Source organism: Callorhinchus milii, unplaced genomic scaffold, assembly GCF_018977255.1.
Source record: "Callorhinchus milii isolate IMCB2004 unplaced genomic scaffold, IMCB_Cmil_1.0 Scaffold30, whole genome shotgun sequence".
Taxonomy (NCBI): Eukaryota; Metazoa; Chordata; class Chondrichthyes; order Chimaeriformes; family Callorhinchidae; genus Callorhinchus; species Callorhinchus milii.
The window spans coordinates 3,733,515-3,752,671 of record NW_024704771.1 but is presented as its reverse complement, the minus strand read 5'-3'; the positions used below and the strand labels follow the sequence as shown (position 1 = coordinate 3,752,671).

Sequence of the window (19,157 nt, the reverse complement as noted above, 5' to 3'; positions counted from 1 at the left end):
CGAGGATGATAATTTTAAAAAAAATTAGTCACTCAGTTCGCAATTGCTCGTGGGACGCTGCTGTGCACAACTGTGCTGCGTTTTGCCCACAAAATGCACAGTCAATCCACGTCACAGTGTATTCTGGATACCAAATTATTACCGAGACGTCTCGACGATGCGCTAAGGCGCCATAATCAAATGCAAGGATTATTATTATTTTCCTGAAACAACAGGACATGGGGCAGGTGTCAGGAAAACCTGAACGATTTTCCGTCTCCAGATCATATACGCACCCGGGAGATTGTTTTTAACTGGCGCCTGTTTTCCCCTATTAAGGATTCGACAAAAGCCATACTTTCTCTGAAACTCCCGTTCGCGCTAAATATTTTGTTGCCCCGGCAACTAACAAACTTTTTTTGCTGAGATTTTCCGCTCAAGCTGCTTAACAGCTGTAAAGTGTGGTATATTTTTGGCCGAAATGCCGCAGCCAACTGCACACAACAGCGCCCCACAAACAGTCGTGGAGCGGAGTGACCAAATTATTATTTATTTTGGAAGGGACCCACGGAAATCGATCCGCCAATCGACTAACAACCGGGACTTACTTCTCGGTAGTGTGTGTGGAGTAAGGAAACTTGCCTGAACTGCCGTCTGTTTGGGTTTCATTTTAATCTGATGAAGGGTCGTGGACCCAAAACGTTGACTCACTTTCCTTTCCAGATAAATTCAGCCTTTCCCCCTTCGTGTGCGCGTGTGGAGTGGCGGTGATAAGGACAACGCAGGTGAAAATATCTGCTGCCTTCGGCTACAAAAACAGTGGCTACACTTCACAGTAATTTACTCACGAAACATTTGAACCATTTCAACGGGCGATGAGGGGGCAAATCCTTTTCCCTCCCGGGGGGGGGGGGGGGGGGGGGGCTAGAGGATGCCGTTGTATCTGTTTCCTGACTCACTGCACTGGCAGCGAATACTGAGCGGCTGTTGTCATTTTGTATTAATCCTCGCATTTGATTCGGCTGCTGATCGTGTCATCGAGACGTCTCAAAGCCCTTCACAGAATAATAATAATAATAATAATCTTTGCATTTGATATAGCGCTTTTCACGTCGGGAGGACGTCCCAAAGCGCTTCACAGAACACACTGTAAAGTGAATTGACTGTATTCTTGTGGGCGAACGCGGCAGCCAATTGCGCACAGCGGCGTGGATTGAGCGGCCAAGTTATTAATATTACTTTTTAAGGGATTATTACCCTCAGAAAGTGATCCGCCAATCGACTTAACAACCGGGTCCCTACTCACTGCTGGTAAACGGAGGCGTGCGGAGAAAGAAAGATTGCCTACGGGTCCTCTCCCTTGCGAGGTGAGAGCACTAACCACTGCGCTGTAGGGCGCCACAAATCATCATTATTAATAACCTTAACGTTAGACGCCCGCGGAGCAGCGAGATCCATTTGGGACAGAAAAGAAAGAGACACCCGATCGGTTTCGTGTTAAAGATCCAAGTTGGAAAATGCTCTTAATAATGAAATATTAAATAAGAGGTTGACGGTTTGGGGTGGTGGGGGGGGGGAGAGCGAGAGGGGTTTGTGGACTGAACTGCACAAGGGCCAGTTTGTGGGCGTTTTCCGATTGAAGGGAATGACATGCGGATCCAGCAATAAAGTAACTGAAGCCCCATTGAGGCATCAGCCAACCCAGCCCGACCCCGAGAGGAGGGACTTCCTTGTTACCAGACGTTCAAAGTTTTTGAGTAGTTGGTGGAACTTTTTTTTCTATTGAGTTTGTTTGGGGGCAAAGGCTGTCGGGGCTGGATGCGCGTGGGACGGGAGACGGGCTGTTTCGCCGGAGGGTAAGACACCTCGAGAAAGGAGAGAGCGCGAGAGAGAGAGAGAGAGAGAGAGAGAGAGGAATGATTCTTACGCCTGAGAGAGAACGATGTTGATTCGTGTTAAACTCAACTCTGACTCGGCTTCAGCTCAAGATTTTTGGTTCAGGTAAGAGAGAGAGAGAGAGAGAGAGAGATCTCAGCAATGGCTTATGCTTAAATAAAGAATAATAACGGTCATAATAATCCTTACATTTTAATAATAATAATAATTTTAACACCGCCCCATTTTGCCCCCAAACTATACAGTTTGCAGTGTATCCCGTGAAACGCTTTGAGACGTCTCAAAGACGCGATAAGGCGCCATGTCAAATGCAAGGATTATTATTAATATTAATTTATTTTAATGTTTTGGGGAAGGGGGAGAGGCGCAAAGAGGCATCGCACGCGTACTGAAACGGACGTTCGATAAAGCGCTTTGTCACGTCGTTCAGACGTCTCGAAGGGGTTCACAGAATACACTGTGAAGTGTAGGTGACCGGTGCATTCTGTGGGCGAAACGCAGCAGCCAATTGCGCACAGCGCACGGCGACCCTCAATCTTGCGGAAGTGTTGCGGAGCGCTTCCCGGGGTTTCGCTGTAAGGCGTAGTGACTGCGTAATGGTAGGTGCATTTGCCCCGCTTGTTGAGACGAGCCATTCGCCGGGAAACGACGACACATTTTTGCTTCACGTTGAAAAGGCAATGATTTCCGAGCCGGAGCTCGTGTCCTCTCCCGCACCAGGCTCCCTGACCCCATCACCCGCACCCTGGCCCGACTCCACTGGCTCCCCATCCCCCCCAGAGGATAAGACTTCAAAATCCTCGTCCTCACCCCCAAATCCCTCCACGGCCTGACCCCCTCCCTACCTCTGTGCCCTGCGGACCCCATGTCAACCGGTCCGCTCCCTCCACTCGGCGGGCTCCGGCCTGTTCCACATTCCCCCGCCCGGTCCGCCCCACCATCGGCGGTCAGACCTTCACCCTCTCTGCCCCCACCCTTTGGAACTCCATCCCACAGTCCCTTCGCCTGATCCCTCCCTCGCTTCCTTCAAGGTCGGTCTCAAGATCCTCCTATTTGACCGCGCCTTTGGTCATCCTACCCTTCACCCTAACACCCTAACCCTCCTGATCCCGACTTGGCCTGCTGCATGTTCCCCCCCCCCCCCCCACTCCTCCCAATCCGCTTGTCCAGCGAGGACCAACCTTCCCGTTAAGGCCTTCGCTTTCAGGGTTAAACCCACAAGAGGGGCCTAATCATCCAAACCAATCTGTGATCTCATGAACTTTCCCCAGCGCAAGTAATTGCATTCCGGAGAGAGGATTCGAGTGAAGGAGGGAGGGAGGGAGGGACGGAGGAAAGAAAGAAAAATTAAGAACATGCCCTTTGTAAGCTCTTATCTCCTACACTCTTCACCTAAGCTTTGTTGCTCTCGCTGACAATAACAGACTGTGACAATAACTCAGATGCTGAGTCTCAGATCTACTGGGATTTGATGTTATCTGTGACTCAGTATTTCAGCATAACAACAACAACAACAACAACAACAACAACACCAAGATTTCATTTATAGAGCGCCTTTCACGTCGGGAGGACGTCCCGAGGCGCTGCACAGTTGGGTCGGGACCCGAGCAGTGGGGAAATGGTCAGGGGAGGGGAGGGAGCGAGGAGGGGGAAATGGTCAGAGTGAGGGGAGGGAAGGGAGGGAGCGAGGAGGGGATAGAGAGTCGAGAGGGGAGCTGAAGGCTGAAGGTCAAAGAGAAAGGTCTTGAGACCGGCCTTGTAGGAGGAAAGGGAGGAAGCGGCGAAGCCACTGGGGATGGAGTTCCAGAGCCTCGGGGCTGAGAGGCTGAAGGCCCGGTCGCCGATGGTAGGGCGGTTGGGGCGGGGGATGTGGAGCAGACCGGAGCCAGATGTGGTCGCGAAGACTAGTGCGGGATAGTACACGAGCTGCAGAGCTCTGAATGACCTGCAGTGTGGAGGGAGGTGGAGGGAAGGCCGACGAGGAGAGAGTTCCCACAGTCCAGCCTTGAGGTGATAAAGGCGTGGACCAGAGTTTCAGCCGCGTGAGGGGTGAGGTAGTGCCGCAGTCTGGCGATATTCCGGAGGTGGTGGAAGGCGGTGCCAGTTGTGGCGCGGACGTGGGGAAGAAAGGACAGCTCAGGGTCGAAGAGAACACCTCCTCTTTGTTCCTTAGTCAATTCACTTTACATTGTTTCTTGCGAAGAGTTTTCAGACACGTCAATGACATGATAAGGCTCTGTATCAAACGCAAGACTTATTATTATTCAAGTGCAGTGACTGTGTATTTTGTGGGCAACATATGACAGCTAATTGCAAATAGCAGTGTCCCACAGACTGAGCCGGACTGACCCACAGACCGAGCCGGGCTGACCCACAGACCGAGCCGGGCTGACCCACAGACCGAGCCGGGCTGACCCACAGACCGAGCCGGGCTGACCCACAGACCGAGCCGGGCTGACCCACAGACCGAGCCGGGCTGACCCACAGACCGAGCCGGGCTGACCCAGACCGAGCCGGGCTGACCCACAGACCGAGCCGGGCTGACCCACAGGCGGAGCCGGACTGACCCACAGACCCACAGACCGAGCCGGGCTGACCCACAGACCGAGCCGGGCTGACCCACAGGCGGAGCCGGACTGACCCACAGACTGAGCCGGGCTGACCCACAGACCGAGCCGGGCTGACCCACAGACCGAGCCGGACTGACCCACAGACCGAGCCGGGCTGACCCACAGACCGAGCCGGGCTGACCCACAGACCGAGCCGGACTGACCCACAGACCGAGCCGGACTGACCCACAGACCGAGCCGGGCTGACACACACTGACGACCCACAGACCGAGCCGGGCTGACACACACTGACGCGAGCTTAAGCTGCTTTGCTTCACCTCACGCTGTGAAGTGTTTGACTTAACTCGGGTTTGTAGATGTGTAGAATAAAGAGGTGAAGACGAAAAGTTGAGAAACAAGGGTGGGGGGAGGGGAGGGAATAAATTTCTGTGTCCCGGGGCGTATCAGTTAGAGCGCTTGCCTCACAAGCGAGAGGACCTGGGCTCGATTCCCGGGCGGGGCGAAACCTTAGGCAAATTTCCTTACTCCACGCACACGCACACACACACCACACACACACACACAGAGCAGTAAGTAGAACCCGGTTGTTACACACCCGGTTGTTACACACCCGGTTGTTAGTGAATTGATAGGATCTCTTTTCTGGGGGGGTCATAATCCCATCTAAAAATGTTTTTTATTTTAAATAACAATTTGTTGGCCCAATCCATGACCGTTTGTGGGAAAGCTTCCGCGTGCGATCAGCTGCCGCGTTTCCCTTTCAAATATATTCTGCGCGAAGCGCTTTGAGATGGTCTCGATGACGTGATGAGGCGCGAGATCAAACGCAACGATTATTATTATTATGATTAGTTTTTCGTCGCTCGCAAGCCAGAAAAAACTCCAGAGGTGAACGTCACCAGGTGTATCTCATTAACATTCCTCACGCCTCTCAATTTCCAGCTCATTTTCCTGGCGTTTGTAGCTGAACTGCTCGGGAGCCTTTAATTCAGGGACTGCGGACGAAGAGGGTCTAAACCCCCGAGATCGAGGCTGGTGAGTCTGAATAACTTGGGGATAGGTCAGAAGAAGCAGCTTCCAATCTGTGGGCGACTGGAAACGGGAGCAACGACGACGAGACATTGCATTTGCACAGCGTCCCTCACTCAGGGTAGTGTCCTGGAGCGCTTTGCAGTGATGGAGTCTGACCCCGAGCCGGGGGGAGGGAGGGAGGGAGGGAGGGAGGATGGTGGGGGGCAAGTGACCACGAGCACCATCAAAAAGGAAGGTCTTTAGGAGCGGGGGCGTAAGAAAATCAGAGAGAGAGGTGCGAGGGCACGAAGGGACTTCCCAAGCCGCTGGACGGACAGGGATTTGGACCCGAGCTGGGGGTTGGGATTAGGAGGGGCGGAGGGCGGGGGAGGTGGGGAGTAGGAGGGTGGCTGAAGGCGCGGTCGAGGAGGAGGGTTGCGAGATGGTCCTTGTAGGAGACGAGGGAGGGGTCGAGGGGGAGGGAGGTGGAACTCCATCCCACAGCCACGTTGAAGGGACTGCGGGATGGAGTCCCGGAGGGTGGAGCAGATAACAATGATGACGCTTTGACACATCGCCTCGTTGTTGAGGCGTCTTAGAATATATGTCAGGCGAATTAAATTTGTATTTTGTGGGCGAAACGCAGCAGTCAGTTTGCGCACAACACCCCAAAAAACAGTGAGCGACCGATTTTATTTGGGGGATAATTACCCCGGAAAGCGATCTGCCCATCGACTGACAACTGCCGGGTAAACAGAGGCGTGTGTGTGGTGTGTGTGTGTGTGTGTGGGTGTGTGTGTGGGTGTGTGTGTGTGTGGAGTAAGGAAACTTGTCCGAGGTTTCGCCCTGACCCGACCCGACCCGCCCGGGAATCGAACCCCGAGTCTTCTCGCTCGCCAGGCGAGCGCTTTAACCCCTGAGCTGCTGGACTCCGCAACTCGAGGAACTCGGAGTCTCTCCGCTCTTGGGGGGGGGGATGGGCTGGGAGAGCAGGGGAAGCCGGGGTGGGTGGGGGGGGGGGGGGGGGGGGGGGACGATACATTTTGAACGCTTTCCAGAGCAGAGACAGTCAGCAGAGACGTGTTGCCGTCGACTTGAGAGGATTTTAAGAATGGAGCCATTGTGTTCAGGCGCCGACGGGCGGTCACTGGGCCGTCACATGGCTCCAGTTAATGAGCTGCTTTTCGTGGGAAGGGAAATAAACATATTGTGGGGTCGAGTTGGAGAGAGAGAGAGAGAGAGAGAAAGAGAGAGAGAGAGAGAAAGGGAGAGACAGAAAACGAGCGAGAGCGAGCAATAGTGAAGAAGAGAGAGCGAGCAAAAAAGGACGAGTGAGAGAGCGCACGAGAGAGAGAGAGAGAGAGAGCGTGAGAGAGAGAGCGAGAGAGAGGGAGCGCGAGAGGGAGCGAGAGAGAGAGAGAGAGAAAGAGAGAGAAAACGAGCGAGAGCGAGCAAAAGTGAAGAAGAGAGAGCGAGCAAAAAAGAACGAGTGAGAGAGCGCACGAGAGAGAGAGAGAGCGCGAGAGAGAGAGCGCGTGAGAGAGAGTGAGAGCGAGAGGGAAAACGTGAGAGAGAGACAGAGCGCGAGAGTGAGCGAGAGAGAGAGAGAGAGCGAGAGAAAGTGTGAGAGAGAGAGAGAGCGTGAGAGAGAGTGAGAGCGAGAGGGAAAACGTGAGAGAGAGAGGGAACGAGAGCGAGAGAGCGAGAGAAAGTGTGTGAGAGAGAGAGAGAGAGAGAGAGAGCGCGACAGAGAAAACTCCCGACTCCCTTTGAAATCTTCTCCCCGTCACTACAGCTGCTCCGAACAGCCCCAACTGTAAGTTTGACCCCACGATGAGCGACCAGGGCCACCGTGTTCCCCATCTTCCCGGCTCTGAGCCCCTTTCCAGTCGCTCCCCCGAGGAGGGCTGGGATTCCCGCTGTCCCGACGAGGAGGACGAGAAGGCGAGGAGCGAAGATGAAGGTGAGGAGGAGAGGCCAAGATTAACCGTTGGTCCCCCCCACCCCAACCTCACCCTCTCCCTCCCTCCCCACCCCCCGCCCCACCCCGTGCAGTCAAGACTCGCGTGGAAACGCTTCCCATTCGACATCCTCCGATTGCTTTGGAAGTCCACCATGACCTTGCCCGTCCCTACCTCCGTGACCTCCGCTCAGCGGGCTCCAGCCTGCGCCATGTCGCCCTCCTCTCTCTCTCCCCCCCCCCCCCCGCCCCCCGCCCTCGTCTCCTTCCGAAGCCCATCTCAACAGCTTCCTCTCCAACCGCGCCTTCGGTCACCCTCCTACCCCCACACTTCCCCTGTCCCGCCTGATCCCAACCCCCAGCTCGGGGGGGGGGGGGGGGGGGCGGGGGGGCAATCCCTGACTGTCCAGCGCTTCGGGACATCCTCCCGACGTGAAAGGTGTGAAATAAATAATAATAATATTAATCCGCATTTGATCATCACGTCTCAAAGTGCTTCACAGAACAGACTGTAAAGTGAAGTGACTGGGCATTTTGCGCGCACTCGATTGCGTCCAGGGGAAACAAAGAGCGTGTGTGTGTGTGTGTTGACGATGATGTTGTTGTTGTTGTTGTTGCTGATGATGATGATGTTGATGATGTTGTTGATGATGTTGTTGTTGCTGATGTTGATGATGATGATGTTGATGATGATGATGTTGTTGTTGTTGATGTTGATGAGGCTGATGATGATGATGATGAAGTTGCTGATGTTGTTGTTGCTGATGTTGATGATGATGATGAAGTTGTTGATGATGATGATATCGATGATGATGAAGTTGCTGCTGTTGTTGTAGTTGTAGTTGGGAGGACCACCTCTGCAATGAAGCCCATTCAGGAAGAGACGAAGAGTCCATCAGCGCTCCCCGACGCCTGTCCGTCCTCGCGATTCCCTCCTGAGACGGTTGTGTCGGAGCCGGGCGAGGCTCCCGCTGAGCTGGGGGGAGCCGGGAGGAGGGAGACGGAGCGGGTTCGGAGACGGGAGGGCGGCGGCGACGCTGAGGGGACGCGGCTCCCGGCGAAACCGCGGGCCGGCCACCTGCTCCGCAACAGCTACATCCTGTCTGACCGGCCACACACGCCAGAGAGTGCCAGAGCCACGGGTCTGCCCATCATCGGGGGCCATGGCCACGGCCTGAGCTGTCTGGGGTGGGACGCCACGAGGGCGGGGCTGGACTCCTGTTCTGGGAACGTCGGGAATTCCGGGACCGTCGAGAATTCCTGGACCGTCGGGAACTCCGGGGCCGTCGGGAACTCCGGGGCCGTCGGGAATTCCGGGGCCGTCGGGAATTCCGGGGTCGTCGAGAATTCCGGGACCGTCGGGAACTCCGGGGCCGTTGGGAACTCCGGGGCCGTCGAGAATTCCGGGACCGTCGGGAACTCCGGGGCCGTCGGGAATTCCGGAACCGTCGAGAATTCCGGGGCCGTCGAGAACTCAGGGGCCGTCGAGAATTCCGGGGCCGTCGAGCGTTCTGGGAACGTCCTGAATCCCGGGAACGACGGGAATTCTGGGAATTCTGAGGGGGAGGAGCCTGCGGACGCCCCGCCCGGCCGGAAGAAGCCAATCAGCCGTCAACACAGCTACATCATCCGGAAGGGAGGCCGGGGCCCGAGCCGGGGGGAGGGGGAGGGGGATGGGGATGGGGAGGGGGGGGGCGGAGAGGCCGGCGCTGACCCCTCGCAGTGTCCACCGGCCAACGGGGTCCAGATGACCAGCTTCGCCGAGAGAAGGTTCCGGAAGGGGCGGGGCAAACGGCACCCCTGCCCTGCCCCAGCGCTGGGGGCCCCGGCGGGAGCGGAGGAGCCGGGCCCCGGGGAGACGGAGGAGCAGACGGGGCTCCGCAGGCGGCTGGAGGCCAAGCGCAGGGAGATCCTGGCTCAGATCCGGGCCGTGGAGGAAATGGCCGCCAGCCACAGGCAGAGGCTGGGGCAGGAGGCGTTTGCTCTGCTGGCTGGGGCTGCGGAGGGGGGCCGGGAGGACAGGGAGGTTCCCGGCGAGCCCCCCGCAAACGGGCACCGGGTGTGGCCGGAGTGGGGGCTGCGGAGCGAGGCCCGGGGCGACCCCGAAGCGGGGGAGGGGGCCGGTTTGGAGGAGTTGAACCGGAGCCTGAATGTGGTGCAGTCGGAGCTGGAGGGGCTGAGCCGGGGGTCCCCCGAGCTCCGACCAGACCCCGGGGGACGGGAGACCCCCAAACCAACACCAAGCGCAGCCGCGGTGAGAGACCGTCCAAACTCGGACCACCTGACTCTGTGGAGTCCTGTGGCGCAGTGATTCGAGCACTCGACACACCACACGCACTCACACGCACACCACACGCACACCACACGCACACCACACGCACACCAAACGCACACACACACACACACCACATGCACACACACTACACACACACACACTACACGCACACACACCACACCCACACACACGCGCACACACACACACACCACACTACACACACACCACACACACAAACTACGCCACACGCACACACACACATCACACACACCACAAACACACCATGCACACACCATACACACCACAGGCACACACCACACACGCGTGTGCACACACACACACACACACACACCATAACACACACACCACAAACACTACACACACCCAACAGACACACATCACACACACACCACATAGACACCACAAACACCACACACACACACACCCACACACCCGCACACGCACAGCGGTAAATGGGAACACGGTTGTTAGTCGATTGACAGATCGCTTTCTGGGGTTACTAACCCCTTCCCCCCAAAAAAATTGGTCACTCAATCCACGACTGTTTGCTGTGCGCAATTGGGCCCCTTTCCCCCACAAGACGTACAGTCACTCCACTTTACAGTGCAGCCCGCGAAGCGCTTTGAAACGTGTTCGGGGTCAGCCGGGTGTCTGACGCGCACCGGACCCCGACACCGTCGCTTAAGGGTCTCCAAACCGAGCTGAGAATTCCATGGATCCCACCCACACCCGGAAATCCCAGCGCTAGATTGTCTCCCTCTCTCTCTCTCTCTCTCTCTCTCCCCCCCTGGAGGGACGCGCCCTGCTTACCCCTAATTCCGGACAGTATTAGGCACAGGTTGGCAAGGGCCAAGGCTTTGGGGGGGGGAGTGTGCGTTGGGTGAATGGCTTGAGCCGGGAATGACAGAGAGTTGGGGAGCGGGGACAGGAATGAGGGTGGGGGCGCAGGGCCTGTGTGACGTAGGGGGTTGGGGGTGGAGAGGGCCTGTGTGATGGGGTTGTGGGGTGGGGGGGGGGGGGTGGTGGGCAGGTGCTGTAACCATTGCTGCCTCTGTCGCCAGGACACGGTAGCACACAGACGAGCGCTCTTCATCCTCAAGCAGCAGCAGCGGAGCGAGGGGGCCAGGCTCCGGCGGGAACAGCAAGAGAGCGACCAGGAACGCCAGCGGGAACAGGCTCGGTGAGTCCTCCCCCCCCCCCCCATCCCCTCCATTGCCTCTAACGGTTTCTCCTCCAGCCCCCGCACTGTCATGTCTGGCGTCCCCCAGGGCTCTGTCCTTGGCCCTCTCCTCTTTGATGTCTACAGCCTCCCCATTGACATCACCCGCAGACATGGGGTCAACTTCCACACGTATGCGGATGACACCCAACTCTATCGTTCTGCCTCCACCCTCAACTCCAGGAGCACTGCTGTCCTGACAGACTGCGGTGGGACATCAAGTCCTGGATGAGGGCAAATTTCCTACAGTTGAACGTGAACAAGACTGAGGCCCTCCCGATCGGCTCACGCCAGTGCCTCAGCACCTCAGGCTCTGGCAGCGTCACCCTCCATGGTTGCTCACCACAACTCACCAGCCATCAGGAACCCGGGTGTCTTGTTCGATCCTCAACTGTCTTTTCTCCCCCACAACAACAACAACAACAACAAGATTCCATTTATAAAGCGCCTTTCACGTCAGGAGGACGTCCCGAGGCGCTGCACAGTTGGGTCATGACCCGAGCAGTGGGGGGAAATGGTCAGGGTGAGGGGAGGGAAGGGAGGGAGCGAGGAGGGGGGAAATGGTCAGGGTGAGGGGAGGGAAGGGAGGGAGCGAGGAGGGGGGAAATGGTCAGGGTGAGGGGAGGGAAGGGAGGGAGCGAGGAGGGGGGAAATGGTCAGGGTGAGGGGAGGGGAGGGAGGGAGCGAGAAGGGGGAAGAGTCGAGAGGGGACCTGAATGCTCGGTCAAAGAGAAAGGTCTTGAGACCGGCCTTGAAGGAGGAAAGGGAGGAAGCGGCGAAGGCACTGGGGGATGGAGTTCCAGAGCCTCGGGGCTGAGAGGCTGAAGGCCCGGCCACCGATGGTAGGGCGGTTGGGGCGGGGGACGTGGAGCAGACCGGAGCCGGAGGAATGGAGGGTACGGGCAGGTAGGTAGGGGGATAGTAGGTTGGAGAGGTAGGAGGGAGCGAGGCCGTGAATGGCCTTGTAGGTGAGGATGAGGATCTTGAAATCAATCCTCTGGGGGATGGGGAGCCAGTGGAGGGGAGCGAGGGTGGGAGTGATGTGGTCGCGAAGCCTAGTGCGGGACAGTACACGAGCTGCAGAGTTCTGAATGAGTTCTGAATGATCCAAGCACCCACATCCAAGCCATGACCCGCTCTGCCTTCCCTCACCTCCGTAACATTGCTCCTCGTCCCCCGACCCACCCGCCCCACCATTGGCGGGAGAGCCTTCAGTCACTCTGCCCCCAACCTCTGGAATTCCAACCCCCAGTCACTCTGTCTCGCCCCCTCCTTAGCCTCCTTCAAGTCCCACCTCAAGACCCTCCTCTTCGACCATGCCGTCGACCACCCCCTTCCCCTCCCTGCCCTTCTCCCCCCCCCCAACCCCAGCTCGGGTCTGCAATGCTGTACACTGTCCAGCGCCTTGGGACGTCCTCCTGACGTGAAAGGCGCTATACAAACGTAATCCTGTTGTTGTTTTTCCCCCTATCCCTCCTCTCTCCCATCCTATTACCCATCCTCTTCCCCCATCCCATTGCCCATCCTCTCCCCCCATCTCGTTACCCCTCCTCATTTCCCCCATACCCCTCCTCTCCCCATTACCCCTACTCTCGCCCCCATCCCTCCTCTCCCCTCCCTACCTCTGCTCTCCCCCCACTACCCCACCCCTCCCCCTGTAACCCATCTCTCCCCCCTACCCGTCCTCTCCCCCTACCCCTCCTCTCCCCCTGCCCCTCCTTTTCCCCCCCTACCCTCCTCTTCCCCACCTGTTCTCTCCCTTCCTACCCCTACCCCTTCTGCTCTCCCACCCTCTATCTCCCTCCCCATGATCGGTGACTTATTATCTCTCTCCCCCCCTCCCCACCCCGGCCCCGGTTATCTCTGCTCCCTCTGTGAGCAGACGGAGAGCCAGAGAGATCCGGCTCAGGAAGGAGGAGGCTGTGGTCGTGCGTCAGAGGCCGGGCACCGACTCAGGACTGTCCAAGTCCGGACTGAAAGCAAGTGAGTAACCCAGTCACCGCAAAGCCACAGAGTCTGGGTCACAACGTCTCGGCCTGGCTCAGTCGGTCTCTCTCTCTCTCTCTCTCTCTCGTCTCTCGTCTCCGAGTCGGAAGGTTGTGGGTTCGAGCCCCCACATCGGGACTCGGAATCTCTTAGTCTAAGCTGATGCTCCAACGCAGCACTGGGGGGGGTGTTGCATCGTCAGAAGTGCCGTCATTCGGACGAGACGCGCAGCCTGTCTCCCTGTTCAGGCGGATATTAAAGATGCTATTGGAAAAGAGAAGGGAGTTACTCTCTCTCTCTCTCTCCCTGTCCCCCAAAGTAACTCCCTCACCGTTTGTGGGACACTGCTGCGCACGATGGGCCATCATAGTACATCCTGCGAAGCGCTTTGAGGCGTCTCAATGATGTGGTAAAGCGCTATATCAAATGCAAGTGTCATTATTATCATTTATTTATGTCGGTCAGTAACACTGGTCTCTCAATCACATCACCAGGGCTCAAGACTCACATCAGTTAAAAGATGTTAGAGATCGTTGCATTGTTTGGAGGTGTCGTCCTTCGGACGGGACATTAAATTGAGCGTCTGTCTGTCCAGTTGGACCTTTAAAGATCCCACGGCGCTATTCATAAAGAGAAGGGAATTCCTCCCAGTGTCCTGGCCGAAAACCACCCCCCAGATAAATTTGGTCACTCAATCCACGTCTGCTGCGTTCTGCCCCCCAAAAGACACAGTCACTACACTTTACAATATACATACAGTAGGTGCGGCGCTTTGATAAGGTGCTGTGTGAAATATACGCTATGTTATTATCTACAAATGCACAGTCCCTGCACTTTACAGTGGATTCTGTGAAGCGCTTTGAGACGTTTCAACGATGGGATGTGACGAGGTTCGATGTCGAATGATCGTTACTTAAGATTATTATTAATATCAATGATAAATATCTGTGCCTGTTCGGTCGGACGCTAAATCACGCCACAAGAGAGGTTTGCAAGACATTGTTGTGCTGCTGCGTTCTGCCTACAGCCGACAGTCAGAGGCTCGGGAGAGTTTTAAGGTGTTTTAGATCTGATAAATGCTGGAAGAAAGATTCTTGCTTTACGCTGAGAGGCTATTCTCTCCCTGATCACGAGGTGGCGACACAGACCGGCCCTTTCCATGAGGGGTTCGTGGGAATGGGTCACAAGTTTAATAACAATAATAATTCTTATGATAATAATACATGATGACAATAAGATCTTCAAGAGAAAAATTGGTCTGAAACGCAGAATATAATAGGAATCCTTGCCTTATCACGTTGTTGGCTCTCAAAGCGTTTCACGGAATATGCTGTAAAGTGTAGTGACTGTGAATCAGACAGTCCCTTCTCCTCGCTTCCCTCCCTTGCCTCCTTCAAGTCACGTTCTCAAGACTCTCCACTTCGACGACACCTTCGGTCGACCCTCCTGCCCCTACCCTCCCCGCCCTCCACCCACCCCTCCTGATCCCACCCCTCAGCTCGGGTCCAAATCCGGCGCCTTGGGAGGTCCTCCTGACGTGAAAGGCGCTGTGTGAATGTGATGTGTTGTGGCCATTATGGTGGGCTGCGAACCAGAGTTATTCTCTTATTAACAGGAACAATTCCACACACCCAGGTCTGTGAGGATGGATTCCCGGCAGACGAGTAAGTATTGCCGTTAGCTACAGAGAAACCATATCCTCTGGTGTGTGTGTGTGTGGGGGGGGGAATCCAACAACAACAACAACAACAAGATTCCATTTATTGAGCGCCTTTCACGTCGGGAGGACGTCCCAAGGCGCTGGAATCCAGAACAAGGGGGGAATCACCTTCAAATTGGAGCTGAGGCCAGTTAGGAATCAGGACGCGGGTGATCGGAGTTGAGGTGCAGATCAGCCATGATGTAATTGCATGGTGGAACAGGCTCGAAGGGCTGAATGGTTTCCTCCTGCTCCTATGGGGTGTGGGGGTGGCGAGTGGACAGATGTGGAATGGGGGACAGATGTCTTGTCCAAGTTGGAATTGCAGGATGGCGTGCGCACTGCAAGCAGGAGCAGGAGCAGGAAGTCCCCAACCCTACCAGACACCGAGGTTTCAGCTGGTTAGACCCCAGCAGTTACCCCAACTCACACTCTGGGCTCTCGCCAACCTGCGCCTAATACTCTCTGGAATTAGGTGAGCCGGATGCATCCCAGGAGAGAGAGAGAGAGAGAGAGAGAGAGAGCACATTCATTCCAACAATTTATCTCTGGGATTTCCAGATGGAGGTGAGATCCATGGAATTCTCAGTTGGGTTTGGAGACTCTTAAGCAACGGCGATGGATTTTCTTGTGTGTGTGTGTGTCAGACACCCGGTCGGGCAGAAAATAACTTGTGTTAAGGTTCTGTTTGTGGCTTATTCAGGGAGCAGCAGCCAGAGGCTGCGTCCACCATGTCCAGGACCCTGATCCTGAGCAATACTCCCACTGCGGAGAAGGACAGACACCCAGCCACAGAGTCACCAGGTACCTGGGCCGTTCACCGAGGAGGAGGATAATAATCCTAATAACCCTAATAATCACAATAATCATATTAATCATAGTACTCATAATAATAATTATAATAATTACAATAATTACAATAATTACAATAATTATAATAATTATAATAATGATAATAATCATAATAATGATGATCCTTGCATTTGACACAGCGCCCCTCCTCAGATCTTCGAGACGTCTCGAAGCGCTTGAGAGAATATACTGTAAAGTGTGGTGACTGCATATTCTGTGGGCGAAACTCGGCAGCCAATTGCGCACAACAGCTTCCCCCCCCCAAAAACAGTCGTGGATTGACTTGTTTTTAATCAGTATTATTTAGTATTTTATTATTATTCTTTTTTTGTGGGGAAGGAATTATTGCCATCAGAAGAAACGATCCGCCAATTGACTTAACAGTCGGTTCTTGCTTACCGCCAGGTAGACAGAGGCGCGTGCGTGTGTGTGGAGTAAGTTGCCCAACATTTCGCCCTGCGCGAGAATCACATGGAGGTCTGGCGGACGTCTAACCACTGAGCTATAGGCTGGGACGGGGGCACGGGGGGGGGGGAGAGGATAATGGTGAAGCGAGTTCACCCGGGCGGTGCGAAACCTTCCCTTTACTCCACTTCACGCACGCCTCTGTTGACCAAGCAGTAATCAGGAACCTGGTTGTTAGTCCATTGACGGAGCCCTTTCCGGGGGCAATAGACCCCCGAAAAAATGCGGTCGCTTAATCCACAACTGCTTGTGGGACACTGCTGTGCGCAATTGGCTGTCGTGTTTCGCCCACAAAATCACACGGTCACTGTACTTTACAGGATATTCTGTGAAGCGCCTCAGCAACGTGATAAGGCGCTTTTTTCAAGTGCAAAGATTGTTATTATTAAATGCAGCTTTGTGATCCGTCTCTGCCTGACGTTTCTGCGACGCTTTTAAGCGTAACGTTGGTGCGGTGAGCTCCGAGAGGCTATCCTGTCTGAGGGGTGCGCCGGTGGTGGTAGTGTTGTCGATGCTGTGGTGCTTTTAAGTGCAAGGCAGTCTCTCGGTGCAAATGGGAGCTGCGTGACTCTGTGCATACTGTCTCTGGTCTGTCGCCCAGGTCTGCGGATGTTTAAGGAGCCCAGCGCCAAATCCAACCGGCTCATTCTGCACAACGCCTTGAACCACTGCTGTCTGGCCGGCAAAGCTAATGAGTCTCAGAGAAGCATCATGATCGAGGTGAGTGAGTGGCCTAGCTCTCAACGCAGTCACTGTGACAGCGATATCAATGGTTGTAGCTGGTCAGACTCCAGCAGTTACCCCAACACACACTCTGGGCTCTCCAAGATCTCAGCCCTTGCCAACCTGCGCCTAATGCTCTCTGGAATTCGGTCAGCAGGGTGCGTCCCTCCAGGGAGAGAGAGAGAAAGAGAGAGAGAGAGAGAGAGAGAGGGGGGGAGCGCATTCTGTTCCTACAATCTCTCTCCGGGATGTCCATGTGTAGGTGGGATGCCTGGAATTCTCAGTTGGGGTTTGGAGACTCTTAAGTGACGGTGATGAGTTTCCGCGGGTGTCAAGACACTCGGTTGAGCAAAACAGTCTCCGCTGCCGCTCTGCCTCAGGTGTAGCTCGTGAACACGATCTGCTGTTCGTGCACTTGGTGGCTGTCTCGTTCGCCTACAAAACCCTTTACAGCAAACCCTGTGAAGCGCTTTGAGACGTCCTCCCAACGGGATAGGTGCTGCGTAAATGTAAGCTGTTGAGTGAGTGAGTAAGTGAGTGAGTGAGTGAGTGAGTGAGTGAGTTGTTGTTGATGAGTTAGTTGATTGTATGTTGGTGTTAGTATTGAGCTGATTGTGTGTTGGTGTTACTCTGATTGTGTGTTGGTGTTACTCTGATTGTGTGTTGGTGTTGATCTGATTGTGTGTTGGTGTTGATTGTGTGTTGGTGTTACTCTGATTGTGTGTTGGTGTTACTCTGATTGTGTGTTGGTGTTACTCTGATTGTGTGTTGGTGTTACTCTGATTGTGCGTTGGCGTTGATCTGATCGTGTGTTGGTGTTACAGGAGCTGGAGAAGTGTGGGCTGAACCAGTGCGTGATTCTGTTCCGTGACCACCAGTGCCAGTTCCGGGCCCTCTATTCCTATTGCCCCGAGATGGAGGAGATCCACAAACTGGCCGGCTCAGGGCCACGCAGCATCCAGAAGAAAATGATCGAGAACCTGTACAAGTACAACTCCGATCGCAAACAGTTCCAACCCATCCCCTCCAAGACAATGTCTGCCAACGTGGACGCCCTGACAATCCAGGGCCACCTCTGGCAGCTCAGAAAGAAACCTGTCGGCACGCTCCAGAAATAATCCTAATATCCCTTACTAACCCTTGCATTTGACCCTTGCGCCTTATCCCTCAATTCCCAATTGTCTGTGGGACGCTGCTGCGTTTCGCCCGCAGAATACACGGTCACTCCACTTTACAGTGTATATCCTGTGAAGCGCTTTGAGACGTCTCGATGATGTGATAAGGTGCTGTATTAAACGCAAGGATTATTATTGTTATTAAGACACTACTTCGAGTCAACTACGCAGATCCAGGTAGTCTTAAACACTCACCCAACCGGGTCCAAACCTTGCGTTGGTGAGTCGTTTTGTGAGTCCTTTTCTGATCTATTGGCCCCTAAGTCACCCTGAGATGGTGTTTGGGTTCAGTGACCAACTGCTCCTTCTTTAAGTGAAATTTTATCCGAGAAGCCATCATTTTATTTCTGTTTGCCCTTCCGACGTGTCTCGAGAATGAGTCCGGGCCTCGGAACTTTCGAGCTCGGAAATATTGTGTTTTATCCGCCTCGCTCGAACCTGCTTTTTGACTGCAGATACATATGTGTGTGCGTGTGTGCGTGTGCGTGTGTGCACTTTTACTCCAATGCCCTCCCTAACAGTTGTTGTGTTGAGCGGAGAGGGAAGGGTTTTAGCTGGTGAGAGGTCAGCAACGCAACACAACGCGTTAAGTCACCCCAGCACACACCCTACGGTGTCCCCCGAGCCTTGCCTCTTGCCAACCTGCGCCTGATACTCCCCAGAACGAGGACAGCAGGGAATGCATCCCTCCAGGGAGAGAGAGAGAGAGAGAGAGAGAGAGAGGGAGAGAGAGCGCGTTCCTTTCCAACAATCTACCGCTGGGATTTCCAGGCGTAGGTGGGATCCGTGGAATTCTCAGCTTGGTTTGCAGACCCTTAAGCACGGTGATGGGTTTCCGCGCGTGTCAGACACCCGGCTGACCAACAGAAAAATCTGCTTCAGTTAATGGAGAATAAAGTGAGAGAGAGCGACTGATATTGCTTGTCTATTTAAATGCCTTTTCCCCTCCCCAACAAGCTGGTTCTTGCCCGTAGTGAAAATAAAACACCCAATGATTCCCAAAGCCAAAATACTGCAGATGCTGGATATCTGAAACAATAACAGAAGTGTCCGGGAGCGCTCAGCAGGTCAGGCAGCATCTATGGAGAGCTTTTCGTCAGACCGATGACCACTGATGAAAGAAAGGCCATCGACCTGAAAGGTGAACTCACTTTCTCCTCTCTCTCCGTAGATGCTGCCTGACCCGCTGAGTGTTTCCCGGCCACTTCTGTTTTTATATACACTCATTCCAGCTGTTAGCCAGATAGAGAGATGCACTATTAATTGTATTTATTTGCACGTCCCCGTGCCTTGCACACTCGTGTTTGTCGTTCGTGACAATGCGTA

General features: G+C 54.8%; 1 protein-coding gene and 1 long non-coding RNA gene across 2 annotated transcripts; both read left to right on the top strand.

Annotated features, from left to right (window-relative positions):
• Positions 1 to 1,699: 1,699 nt before the first annotated feature.
• Positions 1,700 to 8,298, top strand: LOC121851218. The gene is made up of 4 exons (XR_006085861.1): positions 1,700 to 1,980; positions 5,388 to 5,480; positions 7,252 to 7,419; positions 8,253 to 8,298. It is a non-coding gene; the product is annotated as an uncharacterized LOC121851218 (long non-coding RNA).
• An 865-nt stretch (positions 8,299 to 9,163) lies between these two features.
• LOC103172195 (calmodulin-regulated spectrin-associated protein 1-B-like) lies at positions 9,164 to 17,874 on the top strand. The gene is made up of 7 exons (XM_042344788.1): positions 9,164 to 9,670; positions 10,774 to 10,892; positions 12,814 to 12,914; positions 14,533 to 14,581; positions 15,320 to 15,420; positions 16,535 to 16,653; positions 17,481 to 17,874. Exons 1-7 carry the CDS (start codon positions 9,164 to 9,166, stop codon positions 17,772 to 17,774), a joined length of 1,290 nt encoding a protein of 429 aa, XP_042200722.1. The 3' UTR covers positions 17,775 to 17,874.
• Positions 17,875 to 19,157: the final 1,283 nt, after the last annotated feature.